The sequence below is a fragment of the Hemicordylus capensis genome, chromosome 6 (genome assembly GCF_027244095.1).
Source record: "Hemicordylus capensis ecotype Gifberg chromosome 6, rHemCap1.1.pri, whole genome shotgun sequence".
NCBI classification, from domain to species: Eukaryota; Metazoa; Chordata; class Lepidosauria; order Squamata; family Cordylidae; genus Hemicordylus; species Hemicordylus capensis.
The window spans coordinates 17,729,726-17,748,234 of record NC_069662.1 but is presented as its reverse complement, the minus strand read 5'-3'; the positions used below and the strand labels follow the sequence as shown (position 1 = coordinate 17,748,234).

Here is an 18,509-nt window from a genome sequence, read left to right as displayed (position 1 = left end):
GCACGTCACCTCAGATCAATAGTTTGGAACGCAGATGGAAGACTGTCGGCAGTGTTGCACATGCGCAGAATGCCGGCCCCTTTCACTATTGCAGGCAGCCAGTTTTGTCGTTGCTACGGAAACTACAAACTATCGCTACAGCGGCAAAAGGGTAGCCAGTCGGAGAACGGGGAGGGGCGAAATAGATGGCTTAGCCGCATTTTATGCAAAATCAGACCTGTGGGAATGGGAGAGGGAGCAACGTTTAATTGGCCACCGCAACTGCATAGCATGCAAATATTATCTGCAATAATTTAAATATATTAGTAACCAGCCTTAATTAATCCCATAGCTTGGGGGCAAACTTGCAAATTTACCCAAAGTGACCACGGGGAGAGAGATGCAAATGTTTTAATTAAACGCCAACTATACAAAGACGCCAAAGAATGTATATTTAGTTTACTTGCATTAATATTATTGAAAGTTAAAAAGCACTTTAGGCCAGTTGGATGCCTCATTCTTATAGAAAATTCTTTCCCTACTCAAATATGTATGTTTCTAACATGTGTATTCTAAATTATGTTAATTTCTCTAGTTGCTATCATAGAACTTCAGGATATTAACTTCTATTTTAGTTCCTGTTCACATACTTCAAACTTTCTTAAATCTTAACTATTATTTGTAAGTGATAATTGGATGCTAATTGGAACAAATTCTGATCATATTCTGATCATAATGTGTTTGAAATTTAACCTTCAACTATTAGTATTTTTAAGGCTACAGTTTCATATCCATTAAGAATAAACCATTTGAGTAGCAGTATCAAATTTTATTACTGTTTTTTTTTGGGGGGGGTGCTTTTTCTAAATAGTTATTAACCAATTATCATTAATGTCCTGGCCTGCAGTTTATATTCACAAAGCTGTATGGTCACAATCCAGCACAGAATTAAGCACACAAGACCATTGATTTAAATGATGTGTGACTTAACAAAATACCAAATAGAAGCTAAAAAAAATACTGTTTGCTTTACTCGTGAATTGCTGATAAGACTTACTGAATAGGTTAATATACAGTATTATATTTTTAATGCTAGCAAATTATTTAAGCACTTATTAATTTTTCATACATTATAGGATTGATAAATTATGGACGTGATCAAGAAAGATAAGTTATGCACCCTCAAAGGGGTGTGTCCAGAATTCTTTTCTTGAAATAGTAGCATTATTATATCTGCAGTGTCACAAACGGCTTTTGGAAAACTCACATGAGGAGGCTGCTGATCAAGAAACACAATCTCCTGAGCTAACCGTATAGTGTTCCAGAATAGGGTTGCCAGGTCACAACCCGGAACTGCGCTTTTTACCTTGAACAGTACATTAGCAACAGGAGAGGTTGCAAGTACCGTGTTCTCTACACCATCCCTTCATGGTTATATTTATTCTTTATTTACTTGCTACATTTATATCCCACTCGTCCTCCAAGGAGCCCAGAGCAGAGTACATGGTCATGTTTATCCTCACAAGAACCCTTGTGAGGTGGGTTAGGCTGAGAGATAAATTGACTGGACCAAAGTCACCCAGTGAGTTTCATGGCTGAACGGGGATCCGAATTCAGGCCTCCTGGGTCCTAGGTCCAGCTCTAACTGCTCTTTCCCCATCTGCTGAAATGAGCTGGACTTCAACTTTGGGCCGCAGGAGGCAAGAAAACAAAGAGAGTGAGCGATGGGGCCCAGAATAGCGTTATCCTGTGGCAACTTTTTTTTTCTTTTTACAAGGATCTGGGAGGCCAAAGATCCTTCTAGCCAGGGGGTGACCCAACGTTACAGTGCCAGGCTGAGGCAAGGCATCAAATACTCCTTTATTCCATGTCCCTGGTGTGGGTCAGTTCCCTTTCAAAACTGACCCTTGCAAGCTTTGGAAGTGCATGGTGGGAGCAGGGAAGAGGGAAGGTTGCCAGCAGCCTCTTCTTCTCTCCTTATGCTTCTTGCAGGCTTTGCAAGGGTTGTGACGAGAGACACTCCTTGCAAAGTTTGAAAGGGTCAGATTGGTCCCAAAGAGCTGCTCGGATGGCAACAGCGAGGGGCATCTTGCCACCTAGCTGGCACCCCAATTATCTGGCACCTGAGGCGAACACCTCACCTTGCCTCATGAAAGGGTCACCCCTGCTTCTACTCCAGCCAAATGCTTTTGAAGTCTGCAAGAGGGTGGTGACCCCCAGTAGTTTGTTTCCAGCGTTCTTCTGTCTAAGGAGATCTTGACTGGCATTCCTGGTGCTCATTTGGACAAAATTGACAAATAGAGCTTATACCATAGAGAGATATAGGGGAGTGGGCTAAAGTAATGCCCCTATTTGCACCCACAGGACATCCTTGCCAACATGTCTTTCAGTTCACTGCCGGAAACTCAGGCTGTCACTACCCTTTTTCTTATCCCCATGTTCATGCATTGTTAGTGGTAAAAGTGGAATCTCTGGACAGCAACCTAGCAGCTATACACTGAAATGCAGCCTAAACACGTCCATAATTTATGGATTTAAGAATATATAATACATTAAATAAACATGACAAAATGTAGCTAAGTATTGCCCTTTGGTGATTCAGATGGGTAGGATCAGCTCCAAATAATCCCATTTAAGTCCTGCTATTTTCAGTGGGATACATTTTAATGAGTGCTTCACTTTTCCATTGCAGTCAATGGGTTTTAAGTGGGCATAGCTTTGGCTGGCTTGTGCCCTGAGTTATAATTAAAATATAACTATATTTTAATTGCTCATTTAATATTTCTTAATATGAAATGCTTGCTCATTTAATATTTTCATGAGGCAGCATCCAGATTAAGTCAGCCATGACTAGGTCCCATTTATATTAATGGAACTTAAGTTGATCATGACTGACCTGTCTTATTTATTTCACTGGTGATTGGTCATGAGTCTGGATGCTGCCCACAATTTTTTTTTTAACACTTAAATATTTGTTTATTGCATTTGTAACTCATCCTTCTCCAGTCTAGGTAGCACAAATGACCTCTCGCTAGCCTGAGAAACATAAGAAGCTGCTTTATACTGAGTCAGACCATTGGCCCGTCTATCTCAATATTGTCTATCCAGACTGGCAGCAGCTCTCCAAAGAGGAGAGCTGGTCTTGTGGTAGCAAGCATGACTTGTCCCTTTAGCAAAGCAAGGTCCACCCTGGTTGCATATGAATGGGAGACTAGAAGTGTGAGCACTGGGGGTGGAGCAGAAGGTTCCAAGTTCCCTCCCTGGCTTCTCCAAGATAGGGCTGAGAGAGAATCCTGCCTGCAACCTTGGAGAAGCCGCTGCCTGTCTGTGAAGACAATACTGGGCTAGATAGACCAGTGGTCTGACTCAGTATATGGCAGCTTCCTATGTTCCTGTGAGTTTCAGAGCTTTTCTGAGACTTACCTGGAGATGCCAAGGATTGAACCTGAGGCCTTGTGCATCCTAAGCAGATGCTCTGCCACTGAGCTATGCCTCCATCCCAAAAAACAGTGATTGGTCCAAGTAATAAGTGAATGGAGATTTAAATCCAGGTCTCCCTGATCAAAGGCCAACCATCTAGAAATTTTTTGGTCACTAGTAGGTTGTTAGGTAGTACAATATGTTGTTTTATTGCATCAGATGGCAGTCCTATGCACACTTACCCAAAAGTAAGTCCCACTGAATTAAGTGAGGCTTAACTTCAGAGTAAGCATGCACATGATTGGGATATCGGGTCATTTATCTCCTGGTGGATTAACTAATTGTGTATTGGGATGTGATCACTTAGCAATTATTAAAGCAGAATCTCTGTAGGTCATGAGATTTAAATTACATTTTAATTAGCTCCTTAGGGAAAGTTCTCTGGTCAACATGAAATATCCTCCTTAGAGGGGTACACAGGTTGGCTGAGATGTTCATCACCTTGGCTGTGTTTGCCCGGATGGCATTGGAAAAGGTGAGTTGATTGGGTGAAGGCTCAAATATGCCAATTCATTCATTGCTGGTTTTAGTACCAGTGAAGAGGTGGGAGGTTTTTCTAAATGAACCCCTACTAACTGAGCAAAGAGGCATCTTTTAAAGTGGCTATTTTCTTACATTTAGCAGGGGGAGAGCAACTGTCCCAATCCAACCCCTGGACAACATCTGTCCAGTAGTTGTTGCTAGTGCCTACCTTGTGTTTCTTTTTTGGTTGTGAGCCCTTTTGGGACAGGGAGGACCATCTTATTTACTATATGTTTGTTTTTCTGTGTAAACTGCTTTGAGAACTTTTGTTGAAAAATTGAATATAAATAGTAGTTATCTGTATGTATGTACTCTGTACACAGATGGTACATGCGTTGAACATAATGTGTGAAAAGGGCTACACTGACAGCTGTTTAAAAAGTTCTGGAATTAAGGGCTTTTAACCAATCCAGGTATTTTAGCCAATTTAATCAAAGGCAAGCTTTATGTACAGTGGAATGATTGATTAAAAACATAAGAACTGCCTTGCTGTTTGTTTCTAGCCAGATGCTTTTAGAAATCCACATTTTTACAATGTTAAAAAAAATCAATTTGTTCCCAGATCAATTTATTCCCAGTATCTGATATTATTATTATTATTATTACTACTACTACATTTATATCCCGCTCTTCCTCCAAGGAGCCCAGAGCGGTGTTCTACATACTTGAGTTTCTCCTCACAACAACACTGTGAAGTAGGTTAGGCTGAGAGAGAAGTGACTGGCCCAGAGTCACCCAGCTAGTATCATGGCTGAATGAGGATTTGAACTCGGGTCTCCCCGGTCCTAGTCTAGCACTCTAACCTCTACACCATGCTGGCTCTCCATATTGATACTTGATATTAACAAGTATTCTGATTCTGTCCAAAGATTCGAGGATTAGAACAGGAGATTCCCAACCTTGGGTCCCCAGATGTTGTTAGACTACAACTCCCATCAAAATCCAACCCCTGGAAAAATTGTGTGTTATGTGAATAAATTATTTAACTTGTCTGTCATGTACTGAATAGTCTCCATGAATCTGTTGATAAGAAAAACAGAAATAACCAACTGAAGAGCTGAGTTATGGGGACAGAGGTGTTGTGCTTGAGGATATTGTCTAAAACCTAGGACTTACCTATAGAGGGAGATATCCTTCTTTTGGTGGTATGGCTAATGGGAAAGCTATTTCTAGGCAAACAAAACCAACTCTCTCATTAATCTCTCAATTTCTCCTCATTATCTCCCACTCTTTTGAAGTTTCCCTCTATCTTCATCCTGGGCTTAGTTACCTATCCCTGCCTCTTCTGGACATTGCGTTTCTTCATGCTTCATGTTGGGCAAATGGAAGTCCTCCACGCAGTTTATGTATCTGCCAGGTGAGAGACTTTATGGAGGCCGGAGTGGGGAGAGATGTCCGATGGGGCTAAACCCTGGGGGTCATCCGGGGCCGGCTCCCAGGTTCTTTGGAAACCTGGCATGCTAAAGTGCTTCAGCCAGAAGATGTCACTGTTGTTCCAGTAACTTGCACATGCATCTCTCTGGCTCTTTCCCACCCACCTACCAGAGGTCACATCAGGGTCACCCTCTGAGCAGGTGTGTGTGTGTGTGAGATTAACCCTAATGCCCTGGGACGGGAAGAGTTAACGGCCCCCTCTTCATCTCACTTCCCCTGCCCCCCTGCTCCCCCGCCCCGCACGGCACTGACCTAATCCTCACAAACCAGGCTGGGATTATGGGATTAGCCCAAATCATCCTGTGAGCAGGACTTCCTGCCAAGCAAAGAAGGGTGTGTGTGTGTGTGGTGTGTGTGTGTGTGTGTGAGTGTGTGTGTGTGAGAGAGAGAGAGAGAGAGAGTGGGTGGTTATCATTTGGCATGCAGAGGGTTAAATCCTCCTGCCTGATTAGTTGGGTCCAGCAAGGGGGTGTGAAGTCCCCGCGCTCTCAAATCGTATTAGCAGTGGCTTCTCGTTTAAAAGAGACCCCTGCTACACTCCGGGTCTCCCTGCGTTTTGGATGGACGGCCGGATGGCCGCGCTCTCCGTCTCGCTGCCCCGAGCTGCACCCCCAACCCTAACCCCCCTCTCCTGAGCTGCCCGCCCGCCCGCCCGCCGCCGCAGTGCTCAGTCCCGACCTGGGGGCTGCCCCTCCCTCCCCACCCGGCTTCAGATCCTGCCTGCACGCCGAGATCCACTGCGAACTCCCACCCGGGCCGGCCCCGCTGCTGGGCCAGCCGGGCCTCCGCAGACCCTCTCTCTGGCTGTCCCCGGTGCGCACCGCAGGCCACTGTCTCTTTAAGTGCCTCCCGCACTGCACTGTGCTGCTGACAGCTGCTCCCCCGCTCCCCCTCCCTCCTCCCCTCCCTCCCCTGGCTCTCTCTCTCTCTCTCTCTCTGTCTCTCCCTCTCTCTCTCCCTCTCCCTCTGTCTGTCACAGCAGCTCTGTTTGGGACCAACCCGCACCGCGCCAACCCCCCCTTCCCTCTCCACCCCCCCTCGCCCCCTGGGATGCCATGAGCCTTCCCCGAGGGGGCCGCCTGGAGGGACCCCAGCCCCGCTGACCCTCCCCGCCTCCTGTGCTGTCCCCACTCCCGCCTCCCTCCCCCCCCGCCCGCCCCCAACCCTGCAGCCTGAGCGAGATGTTTCACGCCTTGGTAGCAGGGGGCATTGTCTTCCCCGGTCTCTTCTTGTTGTCCAAAAACGGCCTCAAGTGGCTGCCGTGGCTGCGATGGGAGGAGGCCGACGCGGTCATCGTCTCCGCCAGGTAACCAGGGATGTCCTCCGGGGGAGAAAGATGCAGCAAGGAGGGTCCAGCTGCAATGGAGGCGTGGGGCGGAGGCAGGCTGGCGGGTGGGCAGCAGGCCTCAGGGACAGGGGCTCCTCGGACGCCTGGGTTTCCCTTTTTCCTTGATTCAAGGGGCGGGGAAGCCGGGGCAGGTTAGGGGCTCTGGAGAGGCGACGGGAGCTGGGAGTCCTCTGAAAGGGGAGTGGTGCACCGTGAAATGGATGAACCAAGTGTGAATTAGGTTTCCCCAGCGAGGCTTCCCGGAGGGTGCAAGGATTAGGAGAAGCTGGGCATCAGGAGGCCTGGGCCCACTGGGACTGGCATGGGGTGCAGTGAATGGCAAGCTGGGCTACTCCAGTGGAATTTTTAGGGCACCAGCACCTAAGGAGAGGCCAGGAACCCTGAGAATGGAATGTGGTGTGGCCAGAGTCGGGCTGTAAAGCAGAACTTCTTGGGTTGCCCCCGAGAGCATGGGGTTTATTCCTTGGGGGTGAAGGGCTGAGCTAGGCTAGACCAGGAGGGTGAGTTGTCACTAGCCCATGATGTCAGCCAGCAGTTGTGATAAGCCACAGAACTCAGGTTTCCTGCGCGTGGGGCGACTGGAGCCCAGAGGGAAGATGTAGGTGAGCTTGCTGTTAAGCTTAGAGTTTAGCAAAGTCTGCAGGTTGTGAGGTGGCAGGCCGGCAGCCGTGCAGTCCCCAAATGGGCTTCCTTGGGATCTGCTCTTGGGATTATCCCCGGGAGATCAGAGTCACCTGCTGAGGAATGCACAGGAGTGTCAAGAAATCACACCTGCTTCAGGGTGCCAGTGGTGAACTCTGGGGTCTGATGGGAAAGGATGCCTTGCTGCTTTCCTCACTTGCAACTTTTACCCTGGAGCTTGCAGGCGGCTTCTGTGTTTACACTCTCTCCGGTGGTCACATGACAAAGCTGCCTTTTAGGGTCAGAGAGCAACTAGGCCTCTCCCACTACTGGGGCCGATCCCTTAAGGTGCCTTGGCTCTAGAGCAGCTGTTACAGGTGGCAAAAGGAATAATGATTGAAGAGGAAAGGTGTTTGGCAGGATTGGAAGAGGGCCGGAATAACACAAAGGCTTGGGTCGGCTCTGAGGGACTGGGCTGGAGTAGACTGCAGGAATGGAATGGCAGGTGGGGTTCCGGGCCCAGGGAAAGCGTGGGACAGATCCGCCACTTAAAACTTCCCCTTCTTCCCCCACCTCCCATGACAGGCTCGTCTCCTCAGTGCAGGCCATCATGGCTTCCACGGTGGGCTACATCGTCTCCTCGTCTTGCAAGCACATTATCAACGACCAGTAAGTCCGCCTTTCCAAGCCTGCTGGGGCAATGCTGCAGTCCAGAGCCTCTCCCCTCCCGCCTCTTCCCTACTCACTGTCTGTATCCGACCCAGCAGCATGTTGGCAAGGTCACGCTAGTGAGAAACCTGACACCTGCACCGGGACAGGCACCAAATTTAGAACAGGATGACAGTGACATGTCAAAGGCAGATGTGCAGCAAAGGGTAGGGCAGTTCAGGACTAGGTGTTGGGACCCACAGCGCAGTGAATGAGTCCTGCCAGCAGGAGGTGCTATAGGGTGCTGTGTGGAACTGCAGCAAGGGTAGAGAGACTCTTACTCTTCTGTCCCATAAAGGTGTTTTGTTTTTGTTGAGAGAGAGAGAGAGAGAGAGAGAGCAAGCAGTGAAGAGCTCCCAACCACCACAAAGCAAAAGAGGGCACTGGAGAGAGCGAGGCACAATTAATGGGGCTCCTTGGGCGGTTTGAAGTGAAGCACTGTCCATGGTGCTGCAGAAACCGGAGCCATTAACCTTCCCTCCCTCTGGTCAGCACCATGGACAGCTCCCTCTACCCAAAGGTCCCCGAGGTCTTCACACAGTCTATCCAAAGAATATGAGCAGAGGGTGTGCTGGAAAGAGCTTGGAGACTGGAGTTGCCAGTCCCATTGGATTCTGGGAGAGCTGCCAGGCTTCGGTCTCTGCAGAACCTGCTTTGGCAACAGGGCAGCTCTGCAGGGCAAGCAGGGCTATAAACACAGCAGGACTCCGGTATCCTTGCAGGGGAGGGACAGGATGGAGACAGGGGTGTGGCTGGGAGCCAAGATGCCTGGGTCCTTGATGGCCATTCTCCCATCCTTGTTTTGTCGTCAAGATTGTTTCATTTCACAGCTAATGAGTTGATCTGGGATTAGTCCCTTCCCTGGAAAGGCTAGATGGGGCATGTGTGCTAATTCCTCCCACAGGATGGAGCAGGGTGGAGGATTATACCAGAGCAGCAGCTGTTTCCACTGCTGATTTGAAGTCTTTGGACCCATAATTAGCTTTACTGGGCAACCAGCATTCCTGGGTTCTCTAAACGGGGGAAATGGGCTCTCATGAGTTAAATCTGATGGTGGCTGGATTTTCTGGGAGTGCGATCTAATTGGCTACAGCAGAAATGGGATGGAGGCAGGACTCTTGTATTCTCCTGAGGATTCAGGTTCTTTACACCGGGAATCTCCCAGCCTTACTGGGAAGTGATATGAAGTTTCCCTGGCAATATTTCAGCTCAGCTGAAGTGTCTCCTTAACTGACCCCCAGTGCTAAGGCATCCGTCAGCACCCTACAGCATGGAGACTGTATAGCCTTGTGCAAGAACTACCCACCCTCAGACCAACACAGTGTGTCCCCTCAAAATGGTACTTCAGCCCCACATGCCCCATTGCTCATCCAACCCAGGGCGCCCCATGGTGTCCCCTGGGCCTTGGAACCTGCACAGCACTGCAGCATCCCGCCTGCTTCTCTGGCATTTGGCCTAATCACCTTGCGTGGAGCAGAGAGTGCTGTCAATGCAATGCCTAGGCAGGCTGCAGCGATGAGGGAGGAGGGCAAAGAGAACTCAGTGGGAGTGTGGCAGTAAGTCACAGCCGGCACTTGAAGAACCGGTGCTTCCTTTGCTACCCTCTCAGCTTGCTGCTAGACTCAGGCCAGAAGCACCTTAAAAAAAAAAAAAGTCCCCTAATTCACCTCTTCTCACCTAGAATGGAACAGGATTAAGTCCCAAATCCTAAACTTATTTACATTAATCCTATTGCCCTTTATGGGACTTAACAGGCTTCTAAATAGGTGTGAGGTCAAGGGCCTGGCTGTAAGCCCAAATATCCTGTATATAAGGGGATTGAAGGAGCCCTGATTGGTGCTGAGAGGGGTGCTCAAGACTGAAAGGTGAAGGCAGGACAAGGTGGGGGGCTTGTGATGGTCCATGCCCTGGTGAAGAGTGAAGATGAATGGAAGGAGTTGAACTGGGGGGGGGGCCTTGCTGCAGCTGCAGCTGCAGAGGACTGTGGAGGGGCAGAATGGGGAATGGGGAAAGCAACCCTGAGACATCATAGGAGGACTGTGGCCAAGGCAGAAGCTGTGTTCTCATTGACCTTGCAAGTGGAGCCACATCAGCAGGGTGTCAATACTCATTGATTGTGGCCTTGAGCCTGCTCCAAGGGGGTGGGGCTTCTCCACACCATCTCCTCCTCTTCCCTGATGGCTAAGTGCCTTGCAGGGACTACTGTAACTATAACAAAGAATCTTGTGGCACCTTCAAGGCTAGCAAATTTATGTTTAGGCCCAAAACAGCCTGGGTAGTTCAGTGAGGAACGAAAGCAAGAGCCGGGTGAGCACGTATTTTGATAGTCCAACGCTGGGAAATGGTCACATTTGTAATGACAGGGACTAGATGTAGGAAGGGAGAGCTGGATGGTCATATTAATGCCTGGGTTGACACCAATGGTAAGGATTAGGGAAAGGCAGGATAATGCGGGGGTCTCCGACTTGGGTCCTCAGATCCTGTTGGGCTACAACTCCCATCATCACCAGTCACAATGGCTGAACAACATAGGGTGACCCAAGTCTGAGAAGCCTGGGGCTAATGCACTGTATTTGTTCCAAAAATAACGGGTGAACTCTGTACTATTTGGGAACAATAAATTTCCATATGGGGAAAAACATATTGAGGTTTTGTCAGTCATAGGAAGGGTGCGTCTAATAGTGGTGATGTATAAATTCATAGCCGAGGAGTCTGTGCTTTTGTTTTAATTCTGCATCTGTCTCTCTTTAAGCTTGTACATTAAAAAAAGAGTTAGAAAAATATAGATTTTTCTAATTTATCAAAGTAATATGCGTTTGTTTAAACATTTATCAAAGTAATATATGTGTGTGGACAGCCATGTTAGTTTTTTTGCTGATCCACTAGAATAAATGAACAGCCCTCTGAGACTTTTTCTAAATTGTTACAATCAAACATTTGCTTTCATGGACAAGGGCCCACTTCATAGGTTGTTGCCTACAAAAGTTAATGCTTGCTTGTAATAATTATTTTAAAAAACTACAGTTTAGTCTCAAAGTGCTACACATTTATTCTACATCTGTTGAAATAAGGTTAAAAAACTAATGCTTCTGTGCTATTCTGTAAGGCAGGGGGTTCTCAAAACGTGGATCCCCAGATGTTGGACTACAACTCCCATAATCCTTTGGCCAGTGTGGTTGGGGATGATGGGAGCTGTAGTCCAACAACATCTGGGGACCCATGTTTGAGAACCCCTGCTGTAGCAAAATACCTTTTGTTGTGTTAGTTTTAACAGGCTGGCTGAGATGTCTACCTCTCTGGAAGTCAATGGCTGACATACTGCTCGAAGTTCCATGCACATTGTAACAAAACATGAAGGCATTTGCACAAGTGTGTTCTTGCATAGATGCAAACATTGTGCAAACACAGTTTAGTACAAGAGCCACCTAGGGTGGTTGGTACCATCTGAGGGTACAAATGGTCATCATGATGCTTGACAAGGCCTACACTCCTAGAGATGGAAAATAGGTGATAGCATTGCATTACTTTCAGCTCTGTGTGTTATCATGCTTTTATTGTCCTGACCATGGGCCCAAATTTAAAAACACAAACACTAATATAGAACTTTATTGATGTTGTCAGAGGAATGGAAATTTAAATTGGCAGGGATGTTCTTTCAAGATTACTCCACGGAGAAAGTACAACAATTTGTTCATGGTTACCCTAACCGTGACTCTCTTTCCTCTCTGCAAAAATGACTCCAAGTTTACCTTAATCCAATGGTTCTCAAATTTGAGTCCCCAGATGTTGTTGGACTACAGCTTCCCAAACTTTAGCCATTGTGGCTGGGGATGATGGGAGCTGTAGTCCAACATCATCTTGGGATCCAAGTTTGAGAATCCAAGTTTTGAGAACCCCACGTTTGGGTGTGGGGATAAAAAAGGGATGATAACACAGAAAAAGCTGTAAGTGCAGCAATGCTATCACCTAGTTTCCATCTCCAGCGGGGTGAGCATTGCCCAAAATCATGATATGAGCACTCATTCCCTGAAATGGTACTGATGGCTAACATTTGTAAGTTGTTCAATGGTGTAGCCATTGTTTCCAATGGCCATACTACCATGCAGGTACATTTGTGCAGGGGTGCACTTCCAAGCCGGCATACACTGCACACAGAACTTTGCATAGCATGTCAGCCATTGTCATTATGGGCTTACTGACTGGTCCCTGCTTTCATTCTCTCCAGGCACTGGCTGACCTCCACCTACACCCAGTTTGCCGTTCCTTACTTCATCTACGACATCTATGCCATGTTCATGTGCCATTGGCACAAGTACCGGGTCAAGGGCCACGAGGCGGCCTCAGGGTCGACAGGGACCCGATCACTGCGCACTGTCACCCGCACCTACTTGCACAAAGAGTTCCTCATGGTGATCCATCACCTCTTCATGGTGTTGGTTTGCTTCCCTGTGTCTGTGGTGAGTGGGACAAGGGAACTCGAGTGGGCAGAGGAAGAGGGGCTGGTGAAGGATTTGGGCCAGTGTTCCCTCTAACAGAGTTTCCTAGATGTTGTTCGCTACAACTCCCAGCATCCCCAGGTGCAGTGGCCTTTGTCTTGGGATTATGGGAGTTGTAGTCCTCAACGTCTGGGAATTCCTGTTAGAGGGACTACTGATCTCCATCTGCAATGGTCTTTGGCTGGGGATGATGGGTGTTGTAGTCAACAACCTCTGGGAATTCCTGTTCCAAGGAACACTGGGTGGGACCACCCGTGGGGCAGAATAAGGGCTCAGTGTTTAGAAGCTGCTCTCCAGAATGGGCTAATGACCCTTCTCCAAATATTCCCATTTCAGCTGTGGCGCCAGGGCAAGGGCGATTTCTTCCTGGGTTGTATGCTGATGGCTGAGCTCAGCACCCCTTTTGTCTGCCTCGGCAAGGTCCTCATCCTGGTAAGTATGGTTGGATTGCATGGTTTCTCAGGGGGAAGGAGGGTATATTGTTTTCCCCTGATGATATACCCTGCTGAGAATTTGCTGGTCAATGACCGAATAAACTTATAAACCCTGCTGAGAGCATCAGTAAAGCAGCTTACAGATGGTTTCAATCAAAAAGCAAATAGCAATAGCCAGTGGGTCAAAAGCAGGTTCTTCTGTGAGGGTCTAATCTCAGGGTATGGCCTGAAGGCAGGTGATCCATCCATTTTGCTGAAGCTAAGCTGGTCTAGGCCTGGTGAGCTCCTGGATGGGAGAACACTTGGGAACATCCCTCCCCCCACCACTGCCTTGAGTTCCATGAAGGAAGAAAGGTGGGACTGTCACAAGAATGAATCAATGAATGAATGAATGAGCGATCTTCACTATTTTTGAAGCAGGGGCCACTTTGGTGTGTGGCCGTTTCCCACCAGGCTGACCTCCTCACAGGGCTGCACTTTCTCCAGTGCTGGCGGAGGGGCTCTTCCATCCGTGGCACCCCCTTGGAAGGTGCACATGGAATGCTGGGAAGTGCAGGCCTTTCCAGTTCTTCCCCCTTAGGGCTCTGTAGTGAAAGTGCTGGGAAGGACTACACTTCCCAGAGTTCTGTGTGCAACTTCCAAGCCAGTACTAGGGCATGAGAGAGTTGCCTTGCCCTTAAAGGAGCCCCACTGGTGTTGGGCAAAGCTTAGGATGGTTCGCTGGGAACAGTTGCCCTCACTTGTGGCCGGGGTGGGGTTTTTTTTTGCTACATTGAGTATTTGGCTTCACAATTAGGGAGCCACTTTTAGGGCTTATGGGGGCTGCTGCTGGCTCGTCAGCCTTACAGTGTGGAACACCGGAACGGAACACTGAAATGACTAGTGAGCTGGACTCCTAAGGGCTGCTAAAAGGGAATTGGGCCTGGTGAAGGAAGGCCATGGTACAGGGGTGTTCTGGGGGGGTCCCCTGGGGAATTGAGGCCTGGGGAACAGTGCCCCCCTTGATAATTGCTTAATCATATCCCTCCCCCAAGAGTAATGACATACTGTATGTTTTCAAAAGTCTCCCATAGAAAACACCACCTATGAAGGTGGGAGTAGCAGAGAGAGAGGTGAGGCTAGGCGCAATCTCCCCTGCTCTGAGCAGGTGTCTCCATTGCTGCCCTTCCTTTCTGGGAAGGGAGGAGGAGAATTCAGGGGCTCTGAGCAATTCATTGGGGACCCATGCCCCATGGCCACCCCTTAATGACATCATGGTAGCCCATAGAATTTATGGGGCCTGGGGCAAGTATGATGTTGGGGCCCCTCTAAGAGGAGGTGTGTGTGTGTGTGTGTGTGTGTGTGTGTGTGTGTGTGTGTGTGTGTGTGTGTGTGTGTGTGTTCGTGTACAAAGTGGGGCAGTCACATGTGAGAATTCTTGCACAGCGGGGCCACATGTGAAAAGTCTCACATGTAGCAGTTTGCCCAGTTTATCGTGGTCGGGTCAGGCTCTACAATCTGAAGTTCAGTGCCATCTTATGCTCTCGGAAACCATTCCCTCTCTTTTTTCTTTTTGTAAAAATGGAAAATTTAAACAAAATACCAATGATTCTGTGGAACAAGGTGGCAGGGCTGGGCAGAGATGGATGATACTCCATAGTAGTTATGACAGGAAGTCCTTGCTTTGTGAAGTTAGGGTTAGAATTGCCCCAGATTGCTCCAGTTGTCTCCCACATCCCAGGCAGCCCTGAATGATGCCCCTGCTGTGACGGTTAGGAAAGCGAGCCTGACAGCCTTCCCATCTTTCTTCTTCCCCCACTACAGTACAAGCAGCAACACACCCTTCTTCATAAGGTGAACGGGGTGGTCATGCTGGTGACTTTCTTCTGCTGCCGGATCCTGCTGTTCCCATACATGTACTGGGTGTACGGGCGATACGCCGGGCTGCCCTTCTATCGCGTGCCCTTCTCCATCCCCGCCGAGTACAACTTGGGATCGGCGATTCTCATGGCACCACAGGTCTACTGGTTCGGCCTCATCTGCCGTGGTGCTCTCCGCGTGTACCGTGGCCAGAGGGCCGCCAAGGAGCAGGTGCTGAGGAACGGGCACAGACCAGAGACCCAGGCACTGGACTGATTCCTCCCTCTGCCCCTCCACCACAGATGGACAGACCACATTTCCCTCTAACTTATTTATTTATTGGGGCTTGGGAGGGTCACTGGATTATCAGGGGAGTGGGCTCCTAGGCCAAAAGGGGATTCGGGAGGGGTTGGAAAGGGGGTCTCCAGCAAAGTATTAAGAGGGCACAAGAACAAAAAAGACATAAATCCTTTGGCTTGGCATGGGATTCCTTCACCAAAAGGCAACCCTCTAATTTTGCAACCAGTTCAGTATTTTGAAATTTTGCAGGGAGGGGAGGGTCTCAAGCCAAAAGGGAACAGAAGGGAGGCCTTTGGTAGGCAGGGAGACATGTGGCCAGTGGGGTTTAGGAGAGCCAAAAATCTAGAACAAGGTGCGATTGAAGTTCCTTGCAGGGTGCAAGACAGGACAAAGGGTGTCGGGGGTTCTGCTAAGCCAAAACCAAGATCTGTATGGGAGGGATTTGCAGTTTCTTACAGCACAATGCTGAGAGCACCCCAGAATTATCAGAACATAGTAGGCAAAGAGACTATCCCTGTAATTTGACTGGGGAGATACCATTACATGAAAACAGAGGGAGATGCTATTATTGGGGTGGCAGGGGGGGAGTTTTTGCTTCTTTCTCTGCTATGATCTATAGAGGCACAGGATCCCATATATTATGACTGAAGGTGCTGGGGGAACAACATGTAGTTTTGATTTCCCAACACTCTTGATTATTAGGGTTCTGTCAGCAAAATTAGGTATTTGTGTAGTATGCCCAATGAAGAGAAACAACCCCAGAATTTTGGGGTGGTGCTAGATAGCAAGCAATCTTCAGTATAACTAGGTGCCCCCCCAAAAAAGTCCCAAAATTATTTGGGGTAAAAGTCATACCTTTGCAATGGGAAGGTGACCAGAGAGGTGCTTCCTAACCATCTATGGCCCCCCCAACGAGCAATAACCCAAGTAGGGAAGCACCTGCCCCTTTGCCGCTGCTGCCGCCACCACCTCTGTTCAGCGCACAACCCCCTTCACTCCTCCCTCCTAGAAATCCCCACTCCATGGGGCAGGGATCCAGCTGTAAATATGGGGTGGGTGGGTTGTATTTATAACCTGAGGTCTGCAAAGTATTAAAGGAGCCTTTATCTAATGCCAGCCGAGGACCATGTGAGTTTTTAAAAAAAATATTATTACCATCTTCCCTCCCCCTACCTGCCCGCCTGCTGCTGCTAGGCCGTCACTCCCAGCCCACCCAGGGCCTTCCCTTTGTTCATCACAGGGGTCACAAAAAGAGCTTTTTAAAAATCGTTGCTGAACTGGAGTGATTCTGGAAGGAGGAAGAGTGTGGCCAGTTGGCTATGGAGTAGCGCCTGACTTCTCTTCTGTGGCTGTGGCTGGTGGGGAGGATGCCTTGAAAATCCTAAAAGAAATCCAGGAAGAAGAATGAAAATGAGTGGGGCGGGGGAGTGAACCATCACCCCTCAAAAGACAATGGTCAGTAGGTGTAGCAATACCCGGGTCCAGTGTGACACCTACACTTTAGAGATGATCTGATAGAGGGAGAACAGCACCAGGAGGACTACAGATCCAACCAGGATATAGCGCAGCAGCCCGGGGAAGGTCGCTGTAGGGAAGAGAGATGGGAATGAGAAAAGGCCTCTCTCACGGGAGCATCATTTCATACCATATGGCTCACATGGCCAGAGGAAGCCTGCAGCTGAATCAGCCTATAGAGGCTGGGCAGCTGCTTGGGAGAGGGAGGGCTTCAGAGCTGAAGCAGCAGGCAGACAGAGACAGGGACTTGAAGGAGGTCTCACTTGGAGCAATCAATTCAGGCTGTTCTCCAATAAGCTTGTAAACAGCAAGGATCTTCTCTCGGTCTGAGTCAGGATAATCAAACCAGAGTTGCTGATGTGGGGAAGAGACTGTTGTCTTGGCAGTAGCCCATTCTTCTGCAGGTGCTGTGCAACCAGAAAGATTCTCCATCAGTGGCTGTTCCAAGGCACATCCCCATGCTCAAGAACATTCCTTTCCACAAAAGCTTGACATTAAATCTTGTTTCCCACAGAGCAATTGCATCCTTGGATTCATTCCACCAATGCTTTATAGCAGGGCTACTCAATAGTAGCTCTCTAGCAGTTTTTGGACTACAGCTCCCAGCATCCCCAGCCATAGTGGCCAATAGTCAGGGATATTGGGAATTGTTGGGCAGCATCTGCAGGACGGGCCAAAATCAGGTAGTCCTGCTTTATAGTAAGCCTGATTTAGGAATATACACCCTCCAGCAGTTGCTCTCATGAATGGCTACCCCACAATCTTTCATTAGGATAGGAGATAAAGAAAAATAGAAGTATTTCCTTCTGGAATCCACATTGCCAAATTAAGGCAGAAGAGATTTATTCTGCGTGGTCTAACATTAGCTGAAATTTATCATAGCAATTACGACAACTGAGAATATACAAATGCTACTGTGGTATGGCATGTTCTAGTGGTAACTACATTACTTCAGCAGGGGCTTCTCTATAATATAAATATTGAACCTCTTTCAGAGGGCTTTAACTGTCAGGGCTTGGCCAAAAGGATCCTGGAAATTGCCAACACAACAAAAAGGTCTTGTGGCAACCTTAAAAGATGAACAGATTTATTGTGGCATAAGCTTTTCATGCATTAGAGTCCACTTCAGATGAAGTGTTATCCTCAGCAAGTGTGCTCACGCACACAGAAAGATGGAGGGAGAGAGAAACTGCAGGCTGTAGACTGAATGGCCATGAAACACAAGAGGTTAGGCTGTGACAATTCTATGTAGAGTTCAAGGGTACACCAGACATTGTCAGTTTTTGGTTGGAGATCTCTGGCCCCAAAGAGATACAGTTGTCAGCATCCCTTGTGTGAAAGCCAACTCAAATAAAAACATAAGAACAGCCCTGCTGGATCAGGCCCAAGGCCCATCTAGACCATCATCCTGTTTCACACAGTGGCCCACCAGTTATGCAGCATAAACATGCCTGAGTTTGAAATTATGTTGTGAGCAGACCTTTATTTAACTGGAGCTTCCAAAGTTACATAGGAGTTTTGCTGCAGTGTGTGCAGTCAGAAGAACAAACAGGGTGACGTGCCACAGATGCCCCTGGAAGACTCTTGCTCTCACCTGTCAGAAGCTGGGGATCGGTCAGAAGCACTTCAGTGAGATTTGTGAGAGTACATAAGAGCTGGAGTAGCAGAAATTCTCTGTGGCTCAGCATCGTTGCTCCCCCGGACACACCAACATTCTATGACCTCATAATGCCTAATCCTCCCCATTTCTAACCAATTCCCCTCCCTCTCCATTCCAGCTTTGTCTTCTCCCCAGCCTCTTCTTTTTCAAAAATAACATCCCCATGAAGAGGC

At 48.3% G+C, this 18,509-nt stretch overlaps 2 protein-coding genes across 6 annotated transcripts; one reads left to right on the top strand and one right to left on the bottom strand.

Annotated features, from left to right (window-relative positions):
- Window positions 1–66: 66 nt before the first annotated feature.
- On the top strand, window positions 67–17,191 carry TLCD3B (TLC domain containing 3B). 4 transcript variants are annotated; one of them, XM_053259832.1, is made up of 7 exons: window positions 67–151; window positions 3,823–3,934; window positions 5,220–5,338; window positions 7,970–8,053; window positions 12,318–12,549; window positions 12,925–13,020; window positions 14,826–17,191. In XM_053259832.1, exons 2-7 carry the CDS (start codon window positions 3,890–3,892, stop codon window positions 15,135–15,137), a joined length of 888 nt encoding a protein of 295 aa, XP_053115807.1. In that variant the 5' UTR covers window positions 67–151; window positions 3,823–3,889; the 3' UTR covers window positions 15,138–17,191. The 4 variants fall into 4 exon arrangements, with proteins under 4 accessions (XP_053115807.1, XP_053115808.1, XP_053115806.1 ...); XM_053259833.1 differs by lacking the exon at window positions 67–151 and adding an exon at window positions 173–427; XM_053259831.1 differs by lacking the exon at window positions 67–151 and adding an exon at window positions 173–529.
- Window positions 15,239–18,480, bottom strand: C6H16orf92 (chromosome 6 C16orf92 homolog). 2 transcript variants are annotated; one of them, XM_053259846.1, is made up of 4 exons: window positions 18,271–18,460; window positions 16,940–17,083; window positions 16,659–16,746; window positions 15,239–16,542 (listed from the first exon to the last, which is right to left on the bottom strand). In XM_053259846.1, exons 1-4 carry the CDS (start codon window positions 18,362–18,364, stop codon window positions 16,479–16,481), a joined length of 390 nt encoding a protein of 129 aa, XP_053115821.1. In that variant the 5' UTR covers window positions 18,365–18,460; the 3' UTR covers window positions 15,239–16,478. The 2 variants fall into 2 exon arrangements, with proteins under 2 accessions (XP_053115821.1, XP_053115822.1); XM_053259847.1 differs by lacking the exon at window positions 16,940–17,083 and having other exon boundaries at window positions 18,271–18,480.
- Window positions 18,481–18,509: the final 29 nt, after the last annotated feature.